General features: G+C 37.4%; 1 protein-coding gene across 1 annotated transcript in view; it reads right to left on the bottom strand.

Annotated features, from left to right (window-relative positions):
• rbbp4 (retinoblastoma binding protein 4) overlaps window positions 1-16450 on the bottom strand; it is a 44563-nt gene that overhangs the window by 24543 nt on the left and 3570 nt on the right. The window contains exon 2 of the mRNA XM_028818436.2: window positions 15683-15827. Coding sequence (XP_028674269.1) covers window positions 15683-15827 — 145 coding nt within the window. The remainder of the gene's footprint in view (window positions 1-15682; window positions 15828-16450) is intronic.

Raw genomic sequence — 16450 nt, 5'->3', positions numbered from 1 at the left:
ACTAGATTTTCTCAAACCCCGTCATAAGTTTATGTAACACGTTAAATACTTTGTGTTAAGTGTTCCCCGACTCGGTTGTTAATCACTACACGCTTCCTAAACTGACTTCCTCTACACTAAGAGCTGGCAGGCAGTCATCGCCGCACAGAATACATTCACTTCATGATATTCCTGCTCTCTGAGAATTTAGAAAGCTAAGATAAATACGAGGGCAATCCCAAAAGTAAGGTCTCAAAAGCGGTGGGACGTAGAGAAACCATTTGTACAGCTGTTGGCCACACTGCTGTGATTGGTGCTTCCTCCACTCCCAAACAAGCATGTGTGGCTTCACTGGGATGCTCAATCTTGGCAGCCCTTGAAAATGGAGCTCCCGTTGAACGCTACTGCCAAGTGTGAAGTTCGCGCAGGAGACCGCCAATTTCCGACGAGACAGTCGCAAAGGTTGAGGAAAACATGCGTAAAGATCGGTGGTTGGAACTTCATCACCCACCCACCCTATAGTCCGGACTTGGCACCCAGTGACTACCACCTGTTCCCTAAGTTGAAAGAACATTTGTCCAGAAGGCAATTCTGCTCCGACGAAGAGGTGAAAGATGAGGTTCAATGCTTCCTGAAGGACATGGCGGCGAGCTGGTATTACATGGGCATTCTAAAACTACCACAGTGTCTACAAAAATGCATCGACCAAAATGGCGTTTATGTAGAAAAATAAATAAGTCTTTAACCTTTATTTTCTATAATGTTTACATCATTTTAAACGGTTGTTTGTATTTCTAAAAAAATAGGAGACCTTACTTTTGGGATTGCCCTCGTACTTGATATCATTTTTAGGATGAAATGCATTAAAGCAGGTATTAAACATGCACAGTAGTGTGGCGGTAGTGCTGCTCCCTCGCAGTAAGTGGTCCCCAGGTGTACGTTCAGTGTAGAGAACTTTATGGCAGGTGTGACGAGGCTCCAAAAAACTGGATATACGAATGGGTATCGCACAGGTTTAACTTAAATATTGTGTAAATATTGGGCTCGTGATCTGGTGTTCGGAGACACGAACACAGAATTCAATGCATGTTCATCTGAGCGGGCTTTCTTTATTGCATGCGTGCTGTCTCTGTCTGACGTACCAAAACCCCCAGTTCCTATCCTTCCTTTTTCTTTCTCCACATAACCAATCACCACACGATAAACGTCTTTGTGAAATTAAAACTAGTTATAAACTTAGACCACGGAGTGTTCAGAACTTTAAAAAAAAAAAAATCTTCGTTATACATGTTTAATTATGCCGTCCATTCAGGGTTGCGCCCATCCCAGCAAGCATTGTGTGCGAGGCAGGAGGAAATCCTGAACGGGGCGCCAGCACATCGCAGGGTGAATACGAGCAATACATACACTAGCAGGGTTAATATAGCATAACAAAACCCAACATCTTACATGACTCTGAAAGGAAACTGAAGCACGCCGAGTAAACCCACCAGAAAAACATGCAAATTCAAAGCAGGGAACACCTGGGACCCCATTACTGCGAGGCAGCAGTGCAACCTCGACGCCACCGTTCCCCACACATGATTAATACATGCTTTAATGCATTTCATCATGAAAATTGTATCAAGTATTTATCTTAGCATTCTAAATGTTCAGGGAGCATGAATATCAGTGAAAAAGGTCCCCCTTAAACAGTTTCCCGCTGTGCCACGTTCCGAACGTTGTTGAGGCAATTTAAACCGGTGTTGCAGTATAAGAAAAATCCAGATCATAAAAATAAAAAATGGTTTTCGGTATGAACCGGTATACTGCCCACCACTACAAGAAATTACCACAAAAGTTTGGACTGTGTCTCCACAATCAGAAATGTAGTTAGGAAATGGAAGGCCACAGGAACAGTCCTTATGAAGGAAAGATGTGGTAGGACAAGAAAAATATCTGAAAGGCACAGCTGAAGGCAGGTTAAAAAAGTCACAGACAAAAAACAGACCACCTCCAAAGAGCTAAAAGAATATCTGGCTGCTGATGCGTCATTGTACATTATTACACAGTCCAGCGCACTTTGCACCAGGAACGGCTCGGTGGAAGGGTGATGCGTAAAAAGCCTTTCCTGAGTACTCACCAGAAGAAGAGTTGCATGAGGTATGCAAAAGCGCTTCTGCATAAGCAAGAAACATTTTGGGAAAAAATACTGTGGATAGAGGAGACTAAGGTAGAGTAATATTGTTGCAACCAGAGGCATAGCGCCTGGCAAAAAAAAAACACCACCACACAGCATTCCAGGAGAAGAACTTGCTGCCTACTGTAAAATTTGGTGGAGGGTCCATCATGTTATGGGGCTGTGTGGCTAGCACTGGTACTGGAAACCTTCGTAAAGTTGAGGACCTCATGAATTCCTCCCAGTATCAGCAGATTCTTGACAAGAACATTCAAGAGTCAGTCACAAAATTGAAGTTATGCCAGGGTTGGATGTTTCAGCACAACAATGATCCAAAGAACCGTTCAAAATCTACCAAGGAATTCATGCAGAGGCATAAGTACAATGTGCTAGAATGGCCATCCCAAACCCCAGACCTGAACATTACTGAAAATGGATGTCTTGATTTAAAGCATGATGTCCACGCTCGCAAGCCACCAAACCGACTGAACTGGAGGTATTTTGCATGGAAGAATGGTCCAAAATACTACAAGCCAGAATTCAGGGACATGTCAGTAGCTATAGAAGGCATCTATACAAGCTGTTATTTCAGCAAAAGGAGGCTCTACTAAATAATGATGGGATTATTCTTTTGGGTTGCCCAAACTTATGCACCTACCTATTTTTGTTTAAATGCACATTAAATTGGTTCTGTTGGTCCAATAAAAATATTTCACTACTGAAATGTTCCCGTTTCCATAAGGTATAAAAATATGTTAAAATGAAGTTGCTAGCTCAAAAGCTTAGCCAAGTTATAAATCAATAGTAATTTTTAATCAGGGTTGCCCAAACGTTTACATTGCACTGTATTTTCCAGTTAACACCATATGAACATAAACTCAGTTTAGTTCATTTCAAATCACATCTATGATCTGCATATATTTATTAAGAATGTTCATTTTGGATTGTTTGCAAGGATGCCCCACCTCACCTGCATGCTTCACTTTCACAGTGCAAGATTAGGGGTTGGTTTGTTTGTTTGATTCACAGGGCACTCCTGTTAATTTTTTGTCACCCCGTATGTGTTTTGATTGACCCAATCAACAAGTGATTTTACAACTGCTGTCTGATGGTGCGCAAATAAGTAGTGAGGCTAATCAGGTGCTTAGCTTGCTCTGATTGACCGGGGATTGTGCAAATTGTCAATATGAATTGTTACAATTGTACCTGTGTGTTCTTTTATTTGTACTTTAATTAATTTTAATGCTCTATGTTAATCCTCAACTCACTGTGCTGTGAATGAAATTCCCTATGACTGACAGCTGGCACGAAGTGCGACTACCATAATATGCACAATTTCATTCAGAATACTCAGTATTTCATATAGTTACATCAATCCTGTGTAAATCATATTCATACCTCATGTGAACCACTGGTACTGTACAGAGACCAACCCTTTCCAAAATGTCTTGGTACGGTTGTTTTGGTCCTTACCAGGGTGCGATTGGCATCATATAATGATAATAATGCTTTACATTTATATAGTGCTATCCTCACTACTCAAAGTGTCTTACATTAAGAGTGTGGAACCACTTCAATCACCATCAATGTGCAGAATTCACCTAGATAATGCGATGACAGCCATTTTGTGCCAGTACGTATTAGCTATTTGGTGGTTAAGTGGTAAAGGAGATAGCCAATTATGGACAGAGGATGATTAGAGAGCCAGAATAACCAGACCATGGTGGGCAATTTAGCCTGGAAATCGGGATTCACCAAACTCTTTTCGAAGGATGCCCAGGGTTCTTTAATGATCAAAGAGAGTCAGGACCTCTGTTTTACATTTCAACTGGAGGATACTGCAAATTTTTTTACACTGTATTTTACTATGGACATTGAACATTGTTTGAGCTTTATAGTCCTGCATTTTTTGTTTTGTTACTGGTGCACTGGTTTTGGTAATGTTATGGTGTGTGTTAAATGTACATTTCAACCAACCATATACTATGTATGTGGATGAATGAGAAAGTTTAGCCTAGTTTTCCTATATGGTTTCACATCTAAATACTGTCCGGGATGAACATGCTTAGCTTCAGGTGGATTACCTGTTCTCAACAAACCAGACATTCATGGAAATCAAAACAGAGTTGTTTTTTGATATTTTATAGAGATTATTTTTTATATATCTATCTCTCTCCATAAATATTTGGACAGAGACAACTTTTTTCTAATTTTGGTTCTGTACATTACCACAATGAATTTTAAATGAAACAACTCAGATGCAGTTGAAGTGCAGACTTTTCAGCTTTAATTCAGTGGGGTGAACAAAATGATTGCATAAAAATGTAAGGCAACTAAAGCATTTTTTTTTTTTTAACAAAGTCCCTTCATTTCAGGGACTCAAAAGTAATTGGACAATTGACTCAAAGGCTATTTCATGAGCAGGTGTGGGCAAGTCCATCGTTATGTCATTATCAATTAAGCAGATAAAAGGCCTGGAGTTGATTTGAGGTGTGGTGCTTGCATGTGCAAGATTTTGCTGTGAACAGACAACATGCGGTCAAAGGAGCTCTCCATGCAGGTGAAAGATGCCATCCTTAAGCTGCAAAAACAGAAAAAACCCATTGGAGAAATTGCTACAATATTACGAGTGGCAAAATCTACAGTTTGGTACATCCTGAGAAAAAAAAGCAAGCACTGGTGAACTCAGCAACGCAAAAAGACCTGGACGTCCACAGAAGACAACAGTGGTGGATGATCGCAGAATCATTTCCATGGTGAAGAGAAACTCCTTCACAACAGGCAACCAAGTGAACAACACTCTCCAGGGGGTAGGTGTATCGATATCCAAGTCTACCATAAAGAGAAGACTGCATGAAAGTAAATACAGAGGGTGCACTGCAAGATGCAAGCTACTCATAAGCCTCAAGAATAGAAAGGCTAGATTGGACTTTGCTAAAGAACATCTAAAAAAGCCAGCACAGTTCTGGAAAAACATTCTTTGGACAGATGAAACCAAGATCAACCTCTACCAGAATGATGGCAAGAAAAAAGTATGGAGAAGGCGTGGAACAGCTCATTATCCAAAGCATACCACATCATCTGTAAAACACAGTGGAGGCAGTGTGATGGCTTGGGCGTGCATGGCTGCCTGTGGCACTGGGACACTAGTGTTTATTGATGACTAGCAAAATACCCGCGCTTCGCAGCGGAGTAGTGTGTTAAAGAGGTTATGAAAAAGTAAAGGAAACATTTTAAAAATAACGTAACATGATTGTCAATGTAATTGTGTTGTCATTGTTATGAGTGTTGCTGTCATATATATATACATATACACACATACAGATATATTATATATACATATACACATATATTTTTTATATATATATATATATATATATATATATATATATATATATATATATATATATATATATATACACATATACATACATACATACATATACACACATAGATGCACTTACAATAACATAGAAAACAATATAAACAACATTAACATCATTATCATATGAGAATATGAAGTAATATATAAGAAGCACATTTCATATAAATATAAATTATTAAACAGTAAAATCTTCTTCTATAATTTGCTACCGTGGCTTTTCGTTGGTCTGTCCAGGATTTTAAATCACATGTAGCTTGCAAACCGTTTCACGTATTGACTTGAAATGTGGTACACATATAATACGTCACGTCTGCTATCCGCTTTATGGGTGATGAATGTATTACTCTTATGTTTATTTTATTTTAGAATCAACTCCTATCTGCGCACACCAGGGCGGCCGTGGGCGGATGCGTATGGTGTATTCACTCCATGTTATCGTGCATTGCGCTGTCACTGGTATTTTGATAAAAGAATTTGAACAATATATAAGAAGCGTATAAATTATTAAACAGTAAAACATTAACATTTAAGAAGTAAAGTTACATTGAGTACTACTGCAGTGCCTTCGGGTATACCTCATTTTTTCTTTGCCCATTACATGCTTAAATGTATACATTTTTTGGTGTACCTACCCGAGAACACGCGACATATAACCGACCGTGGGAGAAGCATGGATTTTAAACACGCGTTGAGTTCATCTGCTGGTCTCCCTCGTGGAATAACTGGTAATGTTTGACTAAAATCTACAGCGAGTAAAACGACATTACCTCCTTTTTTTTTTTTTACGATCTCTGAGATCTTGCTTTTTTCGGTTCAAGGCTTCATAAGCTCTTTTATGTTCAATGTTGTACTTAATAAGTACTAATTATCCCAAACCATCATCTTTGAATGTTGCAAGACTTTCGCCTTGTATGTAGATCGGGGTAATTACATTCATTGCATTCCTAGTCTGAATCACAATCTGATTGTATGGGTGGTTACCTGGCACTGTAGGGTTGCCACCCGTCCTTTAAAATACGGAATCGTGCCGCGTTTGAGAATTAAATTGCGCGTCCCGTTTTGAATCAATACTGGACGGGATTTATCCCGTATTTTTTTTTTATCATTTTTTTTTTTAAAGCAGCGTCTCATGCAAATCATCCCACACACATTTTATGAAGATGCCTCCTTTCCTACTTTTGATTGGGTAATACTTGATGTCATCGTTAGTTTGATTAGTGTTTTTAACTGTCCAGTGAGGAGGGCGTGTCTTTTAAGTACAGTCTGCAAAGTGTTGGCACTGAGATGTTGCGTCAGCGCCATAGTTGAAGCCCCTAACGTTGCGGTCAGCAAGTCGGCTAACATCCGCCATGTGCCGTCTTTCAGTTGCGAGAAGCAGATCATAGAATGGTTGAAACTGTTGCCCCTAACGTTGCGCCACGGCGTGTGCTTCGTTTATACCTCGTGTCTTCTCATTAAACTTTTATCTCGCGAATATGTTATTGCAATCCGCAGCGGGAGCGTTTCTATAAACTTAATTTAAAGCTACGTTTTACACCGTGCTTTGTTTCCCTTATGAACATGCTTGTATGCTTAACTCGCTCCGTTCTCAATTGTTTAATTAATTTTTTGCTCTTCGCTGTTTGTGACTGTTCCTCCATTTCCCCCTACTTCGTTCTTTTATCTCGCGAATATGTTATTGCAATCCTTAACGGGAGCGTTTCAATAAACTGATTGAAAATAGTTTTGCATTTACCTTTTTAGTAAAAGGCGAGCTTTTAAGCCTGAGAAATCACCCCGTAAATGCACACGTTTAATTGGACATGTGTTAATATGTATGGTTACACAGTATTAAAAGACAGTGAACAACGTCAGTTACCTTTCTTCCCGCGTTTGATAAAAGGTGAGCTTTTAAGCCTCAGAAATCACCCCGTAAATGCACACGTTTAATTGCACATGTGTTAATATGTATGCTCACACAGTATTAAAAGACAGTCAAAAATTAACGTCATTTACCTTCGTTCCCGCGTGTGACTCGTGCTGTAAATGTCTTCCTTGTTTTTAGTTCACGTGATTACGTAGGAGGCGTGATGACGCGATACGTGACTCCGCCTCCTCCATTACAGTGTATGGACAAAAAATATGTTCCAGTTATGACCATTACGCTTTGAATTTCGAAATGAAACCTGCCTAACTTTTGTAAGTAAGCTGTAAGGAATGAGCCTGCCAAATTTCAGCCTTCCACCTACACGGGAAGTTGGAGAATTAGTGATGAGTGAGTCAGTGAGTGAGTGAGTCAGTCAGTCAGTGAGGGCTTTGCCTTTTATTAGTATAGATGTGACACGGGACAGAAGCAGCCGAATTAATTCTGAGGTGTTCAGAGACATATGTCTGCTCAAATCCAGCTAAATGCAGTCAAATTGATTGGGCGGCGTTTCATGATACAGATGGACAATGACCCAAAACATACAGCCAAAGCAACCTGGGAGTTTATTAAAGCAAAGAAGTGGAAAATTCTTGAATGGCCAAGTCAGTCACCTGATCTTAACCCAATTGAGCATGCATTTCACTTGTTGAAGACTAAACTTTGGACAGAAAGGCCCATAAACAAACAGCAACTGAAAGCTGCTGCAGTAAAGGCCTGGCAGAGCATTGTAAAGGAGGAAACCCAGCTTCTGATGATGTCCATGAGTTCAAGACTTCAGGCTGTCATTGCCAGCAAAGGGTTTTCAACCAAGTATTAGAAATTAACATTTTATTTCCAGTTATTTAATTTGTCGAATTACTTTTGAGCCCCTAGAATGAAGGGATTGTGTTAAAAAAATGCTTTAGTTGCCTCACATTTTTATGCAATCGTTTTGTTCACCCCACTGAATTAAAGCTGGAAGTCTGCACTTCAACTGCATCCGAGTTGTTGCACTTAAAATTCATTGTGTTAATATACAGAACCAAAATTAGAAAAAAGTTGTCTCTGTCCAAATATTTATGGACCTAACTTTATATATATATATATATATATATATATATATATATATATATATATATTAAATATATAACACACACACAACTTGTCCATACTAGTTATGAAAGCATCTATATTTACACCAGAAGGCATGTCAATTAAAATCCCAACCCTCCCCACTGCTTTTTCCCTACATCTTTGGCACACATTCCACAACTACCACAGGTGACCTTTCTTTCACCTTTATTTTTTTCTTCAAATAGTTTAGCTTGCAAAGCATAACAGCCAGCTCCTTCCCTCTACAGTAACTACTGGTCTCTGAAGCAGCATGCCTACAGCCTTCCTACTACCCATTACTGACAGCCTGCTTCTTGTTCTCCCACTGTTCCTAGTCACTGTTGCATGTAAAATTTGGGGTATTCTTCCCCTCATCTCAGACTAGGCACTGTCTCCTCCCAATCTAATCACACTGTCTAATAGAATAGAAAACAGGAAGTGCACTTTGGGTTATCCATGCTGAAGCAGAGCGAAGAAGACTCCAAAGCTGTCGGTTGTGGACAGGCTTAATCTTTGTCCCATTCTTTTTCACTTTGGTTGTATTCTGTACTTTCTGCTTTAAACGCTGAAATAAACTGTATGTCCACTTTTAATTGCTATTGTGAAATGCAAAATGACAGTAGTTCAACATCCAGTCTCATTTCCAAACTAATTCCAGACAACTAACTTCATGTTACTGCCTTTCTCTGGACCACACTCATTCATATGATAAATACCACTGATTATACACGGTGTCCACAAAGTCTCTTTACAATTTCAAAAAATTACTAAAAAGATAACTAATGAGATATCTTAATCAAATTAGTTCTACGTACTCAGTCATTATCAGAGTTTGTAATCACATTGAATTTGGGTATTTCAGGTAACCTGTTGATGAAAAACAGGCTGTTGAATAAACCCCTAAAAAATGGCTACTCCAAGAAAAGGATCAATGCGTATTGTGGTTTATTGAAACAACATCGGATATGCAGACTCAGCGAAACTACAGGACTAAGTATGGAAAACATCCACCATGCATGGCACAAGAAATTTATGGAGACAGGGACAGTATTGGATAAAGAAAGGAGTGGATGACAAAGAATATCAGAGGAAAACGTCGATTGTGCAAGACAATCCTTTGCTCGTTCTCCTACAAAATCCATCCGTACTGCTGCCAGACAGTTACAGCTACCATGTTCAACAGGCACTCGGGCCAAACGATAAACCAAGACAAAAAGAGTTTGCAGTTAACATGCTGGAACAAATGTCTGAGGATGCAACCTTCCTCACCCAAGTTTGTTTTAGTGGTGAAGCAACCTTCCATGTTTCAGGGAAACTGAACACACATAATGTGAGAATCTACGACTCAGAAAACCCCCATGTGATACTCTGTATCGAACAAAGATACAGGACATTAATGACCTGAAGCAAAAGATCACTGATGCCATTGCCACCAGCGATGACGCTATTCTACAGAGAACATGGCAAGAAATCGATGACCATCTTGATGTGCTTCGTGCAACTAATGGTGCCCATATAGAGGTGTATTAAATGAGGCAAAATAAAACTTCAATATCTACTCTTCATTTTGCATTAATATGCACAGATGTGTTTATTCATTTGTTTTTTAATAAAGTTTTGAAATTGTAAAGATACTTTGTGGACACCCTGTATTCTTTACATTATTATTGTTTTGACTGTACACACATGACCAACTAATAAAATTACGATGGGGTTTGTTCAAATGTTTAATCTAATAATTGGTAAAAAAAGAAAAAAATGAATTTCATTTTAAAAGATTAAAAGATTTAAAAGATTAGCTCAAATTAAATGACTTAATCTTTAAAAAAACAAACAAAAAAAAAATCGCCCAGCCCTGTCTTAATTTATTAATATTTGCTAATAATAAAACTGCATATTATGGAGCATTAAATTCATTTTTAAAATGAGGGAAGTGGGGGAACAATTTAACATATGAGGGATTTCAGATTCTGTATAGGACATTATAGTCTGGGGTGCAAAAACAGTTTAAAAAGCACTTTGATGTTATTATTTAATGTCACAACTTATTTTGATGTTCAAAGTAGTTATAAAATTTTAAGTAGATTAAGTCATCATTCAGTCTTAATTTTATATGTTGAGATTTCTACCCTTTTGGCCAAAATGCTTGACTTGCCAAGGAAAAACTAAATCAGTAGAATATTACAAAAAAATCTGCAGAATGTAAAATATGATGACAAAAATATTTAAGTTTTCCTCCATACTATACTGTTTTTTCTCATCAGAGCATAAAACGTTTTGCAGCTTTAAAATTTAGTAGTCAACCTATGTGGCCTCTTTAATTCAATGCTTTGTGTTTCCTGTACCTATCTTTATTTAGTGTTTTTTGCAGATATTGTTTGTTTTCAATGTTTTATATGCCCTGTTGAAAATTTTAATTTCTCTGAAGCACTTTGTTTATGGGAATGGCACTATATAAATAAAATGTATTATTGCTAATATTATTATTAATAATAAGGGTTTAAGTTTGAATTATGTCCATTTAAAGAAAGAAAAATAAAAATGAGAAATTTAGTTGAAATGTATATAATATGTCTTTAACTTAGACAGAACAGTAGTTCACACTGGTCAGCACTGCCATTTTACAGATCCAGTGTACAACGGTCAAATCCAGCACCAAACTGTTCGTGTGGAGTCTGAACATTCTACCCGTGCCTGTGGTTTTCTTCCTCCAACATTCTCAAAGCCTTGTAGGATTAGTTCGATAGCCCCAGTGTGAGTGTGGAACCTACAATGGACTAGTCACCTGTCCAAGTCATTTTCCTGCCAGGACTGACTCTTGCTCTCTGCTCCTCTGAACTCCAGTAAGCAGGTTTGAAAATGACAATGACTATTACTAGTTTGTCAGTGAACATACGTCCTTTGAGATTACCATGATCTGTTGCCAAAAATCAGATATTTCTAAAAGACCACAACAAAATAAAGCTGATTTACAAAATCATACGAAAAGGCATGCTACAAAGTTCTCATTTTTACACTTAAGTGCCCTTCTTTTCAGAGTTAGAGAGGTGGGTGACTTAACCATGGGTATATGTACAGACAAGTTTCTTGAAAAGTGCTCAAAGATAACTTTCATCTTTATGCATGTCACTAATTTTACTTCTCTTAAGATTTGAGTTTGGCAGCAAGTCTACCACAAATACTTTTGAAGAAATGATTAAGCATCTGATGCCAGTTTGTAAAATTAAAAGGAGCAAAACTGAATATAAATTGCCTCAACAATTCAATTGTGAATTTTTGTATCGATTTTAGCACAAGGCAATACATTAGCCTTCATTTTAACAAAGTTTAGTAGAGTTCCTTCAAGTATGTAGTTTACACAATGGGCATCACACGTACCCATGTCTTGGGACTCATGTTGCTTACTTGTACAGCTCCTCTGAACCAACAATCAGATTCTGGATTCTGCACCTTGCATGTCAGAGTCAGGAGCAACTGCAATAGGAAAATGACAACCTGTGCATACAATCTTAACATGAACAATGAAGAGAAAAACACTCCCAAGTAACAATTTAGGCACAATTAACAGTAATTCTAAAATTATGTTAGATATTTTTGCAACAAGCAAGAGAGATTTCTTACCAAATATTTGTGCATTCAAACTTACATGCACAAGATAGATGGAGGCATTGGCACTACCTATTTTAAGTTTTTCTTTTAAAAAAAAATTCTATGTAGTCTTTCTATGCTACAAATATAGTGAAAAGTCAAGCAAAATGACACCTTTTAATGGCTAATTAAAAAGATTACAATATGCAAGCTTTCGAGGCAACTCAGGCCCCTTCTTCAGGCATGATGATGGTACAACACCCTAGTACTATGCTACAAATGAAATAGAATTTATACAAGGCAAACATTAACAGCACTTATTCACCCAACTAATGTATGATTAAGGGATGACGTTTGAATATTTATATTTTTCATTAGATTTCTAAGTATGAAAAGATTTTTTTTCTTTTGTAACTGCAGAAATACTATAGAATTTCTTTGAAACAGTGAATGTGATGCACCTTTTGAGAATATGTATCCAAAACAAAGAACTGAATACCACATCAACAGTCCACAGACACTTTTTATTCATGTGCTTCTCTTATAATCCCCCAGGTGGATAGTCAAGGGCTCAAAAACAATTTTAAAACATTAGTAATAAAAGGAAGTTTGTCTATTACCATGTTTCATGGGGAATTTTTCTGGATTTATATGAATACAGGCTGCTGGGATTGAGTTTAATTTTTTTCCATGCAATTATGCTGGGTCCAAAAAATTTTTGCATCCTACAGTGTTTATTCGCATTCAATTTTATCAAAACCTTTTTTGTATACATAGATAACAGAAACATTGAAGGTTCAGATGCTGCAGGGGTATAAATTCCAAAAAAAAAAAAACAAAACACACTGCTGGGGGTTTGAATGTGAATGTCAGAAATTAAATTGATCTGTAGAAGATGAATATGAATTACATTGTTCTTTGTTAGAAGCACAATAATCAACACCTAGCATATTATTTCTGGAAGTATGTGATCTTCTCTAGCATTTTTAAACCGAGTTAACTTTTTTTTGACATTAAAATGCATTGCACATCCATCTGGACCACTGGATTTTTCACTTTGTAAGGAAGCATCCTGGACTGAATGAAGCCTCAGTGATTTTTCTGCTCTTTCATGTGCATTGCACTGAGGTGTGATATGCATTTTACCCCCTCCACCCCCAAAAAACAAATACTTTAGCATAAGTCTTCCTTCACACCCCAATGTATACAAAACAACCTTATAAAATTGATTTAACAGGTTACTAAATTCCTTGCTCAGCAGCATTATTAATGTCTATAAACATATTTTGTATTCCCTTCTTACGTCCTCTGTATTTGAAGAGGTAAAACATTATTGTTTATCCTATTTCATAATGAGAAAGGCGTGACTTAATTTATGGTCCAAAAAATTGAGTTTGTAATGGCAAGCTCCCCGCCCCACACCAAAGAGTTAAAACACAAAGTGATCTTACATATTCTGAACCAGTTTCTGAAATCTCAGTATTTATTTCTGGTGTCCTTCTAGCTTGCGATTTATTTTTGAATAAATCAAAAACTATTTATAACTTCAATAATGCTTTGCTTTCCAGTGAATTCTGACAAATCTCTGGAGAAGTAGTTGAATTTATAAAAACGTCAATCTGTGTAGAAATCAGTACAATAAAATATTTATAATCCAACATTAGATGCTGAGCTGCCAATATGTTAAATTAGTAGTGCTTAATAATTTTAGCTTTAAAATAAAAGCACCATGGTGAGAAATAGCAAAAATAGAAATTTCACTGGAGGAGAAAATTGATGTCATTATTAGATTATGGCTGAGACTCACTGTATAAGGCCATCAGATATAGACTATGCCCTCTCTACTAGACAGTACATCTATGATCTTCACCACAAACTTTTACCTGTCTATTAAAAACAGTCAAAGTAAAAAGTATGTGAACCCCTAGGAATTATCTATATTTATGTCTAATTCTCATATAAAACATGGTCGTATCTTCATGTCAGTCACAATAATGAACAAACACAGTTTCCTATAACTAAAGATACACAGATTTTCAGAGAATTTTTGACCATATTGAATAAATCATTCAAACAGTAAAACTGAAGATTGGAAAAAGTAAGTGAACCCTAAGCTAATGACTTTTTAAAAAAGCTCATTACAGTCAGAATTTAGCACACCTGGAGTCCATTTAATGAAACAAGTTCAGAGGTGTGGCCTAGAATTACTTTGATTGATAAAAAAAAAAAACACTATAAAGTTTGAGTCTGAGCTTTTGACAAGAAGCATATCCAGATGGGAATCATGCCTCGCACAAAACAGCTGTCTTAAGAGCGACGATCGAGAATTGTTAACCTACATAAGGCTGGAAAGGGTTACAAAGTCATCTCAAAGAACTTAGATATTCATCAGTCTACTGTTAGGCAAGTTGTCTATAAATGGAGACAATTTGGCATTGTGGCTACTCTACTTAGAAGTGGGCGCCCTGCCAAGATGACCCCAAGAGCACAACGCAAAGTCAGCAATGAGGTAAAGAAGAACCCTAGAGTGACAGCAAAGGACTTGAAGAAGTAATTAGAACTGGCTAACATCCCTGTTCATGAGTCAACTATACGCAAAACATTGAACAAGAAAGGAGTCCATGGCAGGACACCAAGAAGGAAGCCACTGCTATCAAAAAAGAACATTGCTGAATGCCTGAAGTTTGCAAAAGCAGCACTTGTACACTCCACAACGGTGCTGGGAAAATGTTTTGTGGAGTGATGAAACCAAATTTGAACTATTTGGGAGGAACAAGCAGAACTTCATCTGGCGTATAAAGGGCACTGCATATCAACATCATCCCTACAGTCAAGTATGGTGGAGGGAACATCATGATTTGGGCCTGCTTTGCTGCATCAGAGCCTGGATAGCTTCCCATCATTGAGGGGAAAATGAATTCATTAACAAATTCTCCAGGATAATGTGAGGATGTCTGTCCATCAACTTAAGCTCAGAAGTGGCTGGGTGATGCAACAGGACAATGACCCCAAACTTCGCAGCGATTCCACAGCACAATGGCTTCAGAAGAACAAACTCTGCCTTTTGGAGTGGCCCAGTCATAGCCCAGATCTCAATCTTATTGAGATGCTGTGGAATGACTTGAAGAGAGCCATACACAGAAGACAACCAAAGAATATGGAAGAGTTAAGGCAGTTCTGCAGGGAAAAACAGGCTCAAATTCCCCCCGCACAATGTGCGGGTCTGATCTGCAGTTACAGGAAGCGCCTGGTTGAGGTCATTGCTGCCAAAGGAGGGTCAACCAGTTATTAAATCCCAAGGTTCACTTTTTTCACTACCACTGTGAATGTTGAATGCATTTGTAAAATAAAGACATGAAAGAGTAGAATTTTTTGTGTATCATTGGCTTAAGCTCAGTGTGTGTATCAGTATCTGTGACTTGGATGAAGACCAATTCATGCAGTAAACCAGATAATTCCAATGGGTTCACATACTTTTTTACTTTGACTGTATCATATTCTACTTCTACTATAGTTTATTATATCCAATGGCAGACAGGTTATTTAGCCAGAAAACAGAATCGAGTCACTGTACCTTGTGACATCTGGCAACCACTGAGCAGTGAGACTGGGCCACTCAAGAGCATGAGTCATCACTAAATCATATAAAAATGGGGTATTCTTCTTCCAAATTTTGTACTCTTCATTGATCACTCGCTCCTCTACAGCATCATCAAAACCTGTGGTAACAGTAAAATTAACCAGAGAAAATTTTTAATCTGACAGCAAAGGAAAATAAGATTTTAACACAGAGTCTTTGCTCTCAAGAGTGTTTTACTTTATTTAAGATTAAGGTTTTTAACCTCTATAAAATACATCCGAGATCCTTGTCATAAGCAGTAACATATCAGTAAACTATTTTATGTCTATGCCATTTATGAACTCTACTGTACATTAGCATGGTAGAATACCAGACTGAAAAAAAGCTAGTTTTTCTATGTCAACATGTTGCAGACTTGACTTATTCAAAGGGCAGGTTGTAATCACAGAAGTCAATTTTCTAGTAAGATTTTGTAACTTGCTTGCATTGCTAAAAAATATTTTTAATAAGGTAAGAATTCTTAAATGCAAAGCTTATTTTTTTTCTATATAATGATTTTTATACTGCTTATATATGTGTGCGTGTGCTTATAAAATATTGTCTGCATTTTTTTGTTACTGTTTAATATCTAAAACTTATGTGATCTCTTCAGATAGTGATGCTACATAAGAAAGGAATAAACACATCACCACTCAATGTATTTATTTAATATACCATTTTTTTTGTATAGCCCAAAAATCATACAAGGAGTGCTGCAATGGA

The sequence above is a fragment of the Erpetoichthys calabaricus genome, chromosome 14, assembly GCF_900747795.2.
Source record: "Erpetoichthys calabaricus chromosome 14, fErpCal1.3, whole genome shotgun sequence".
Taxonomy (NCBI): Eukaryota; Metazoa; Chordata; class Cladistia; order Polypteriformes; family Polypteridae; genus Erpetoichthys; species Erpetoichthys calabaricus.
Note: the sequence above shows the minus strand (reverse complement) of the source record. Positions and strands in the feature narration are given on the sequence as shown.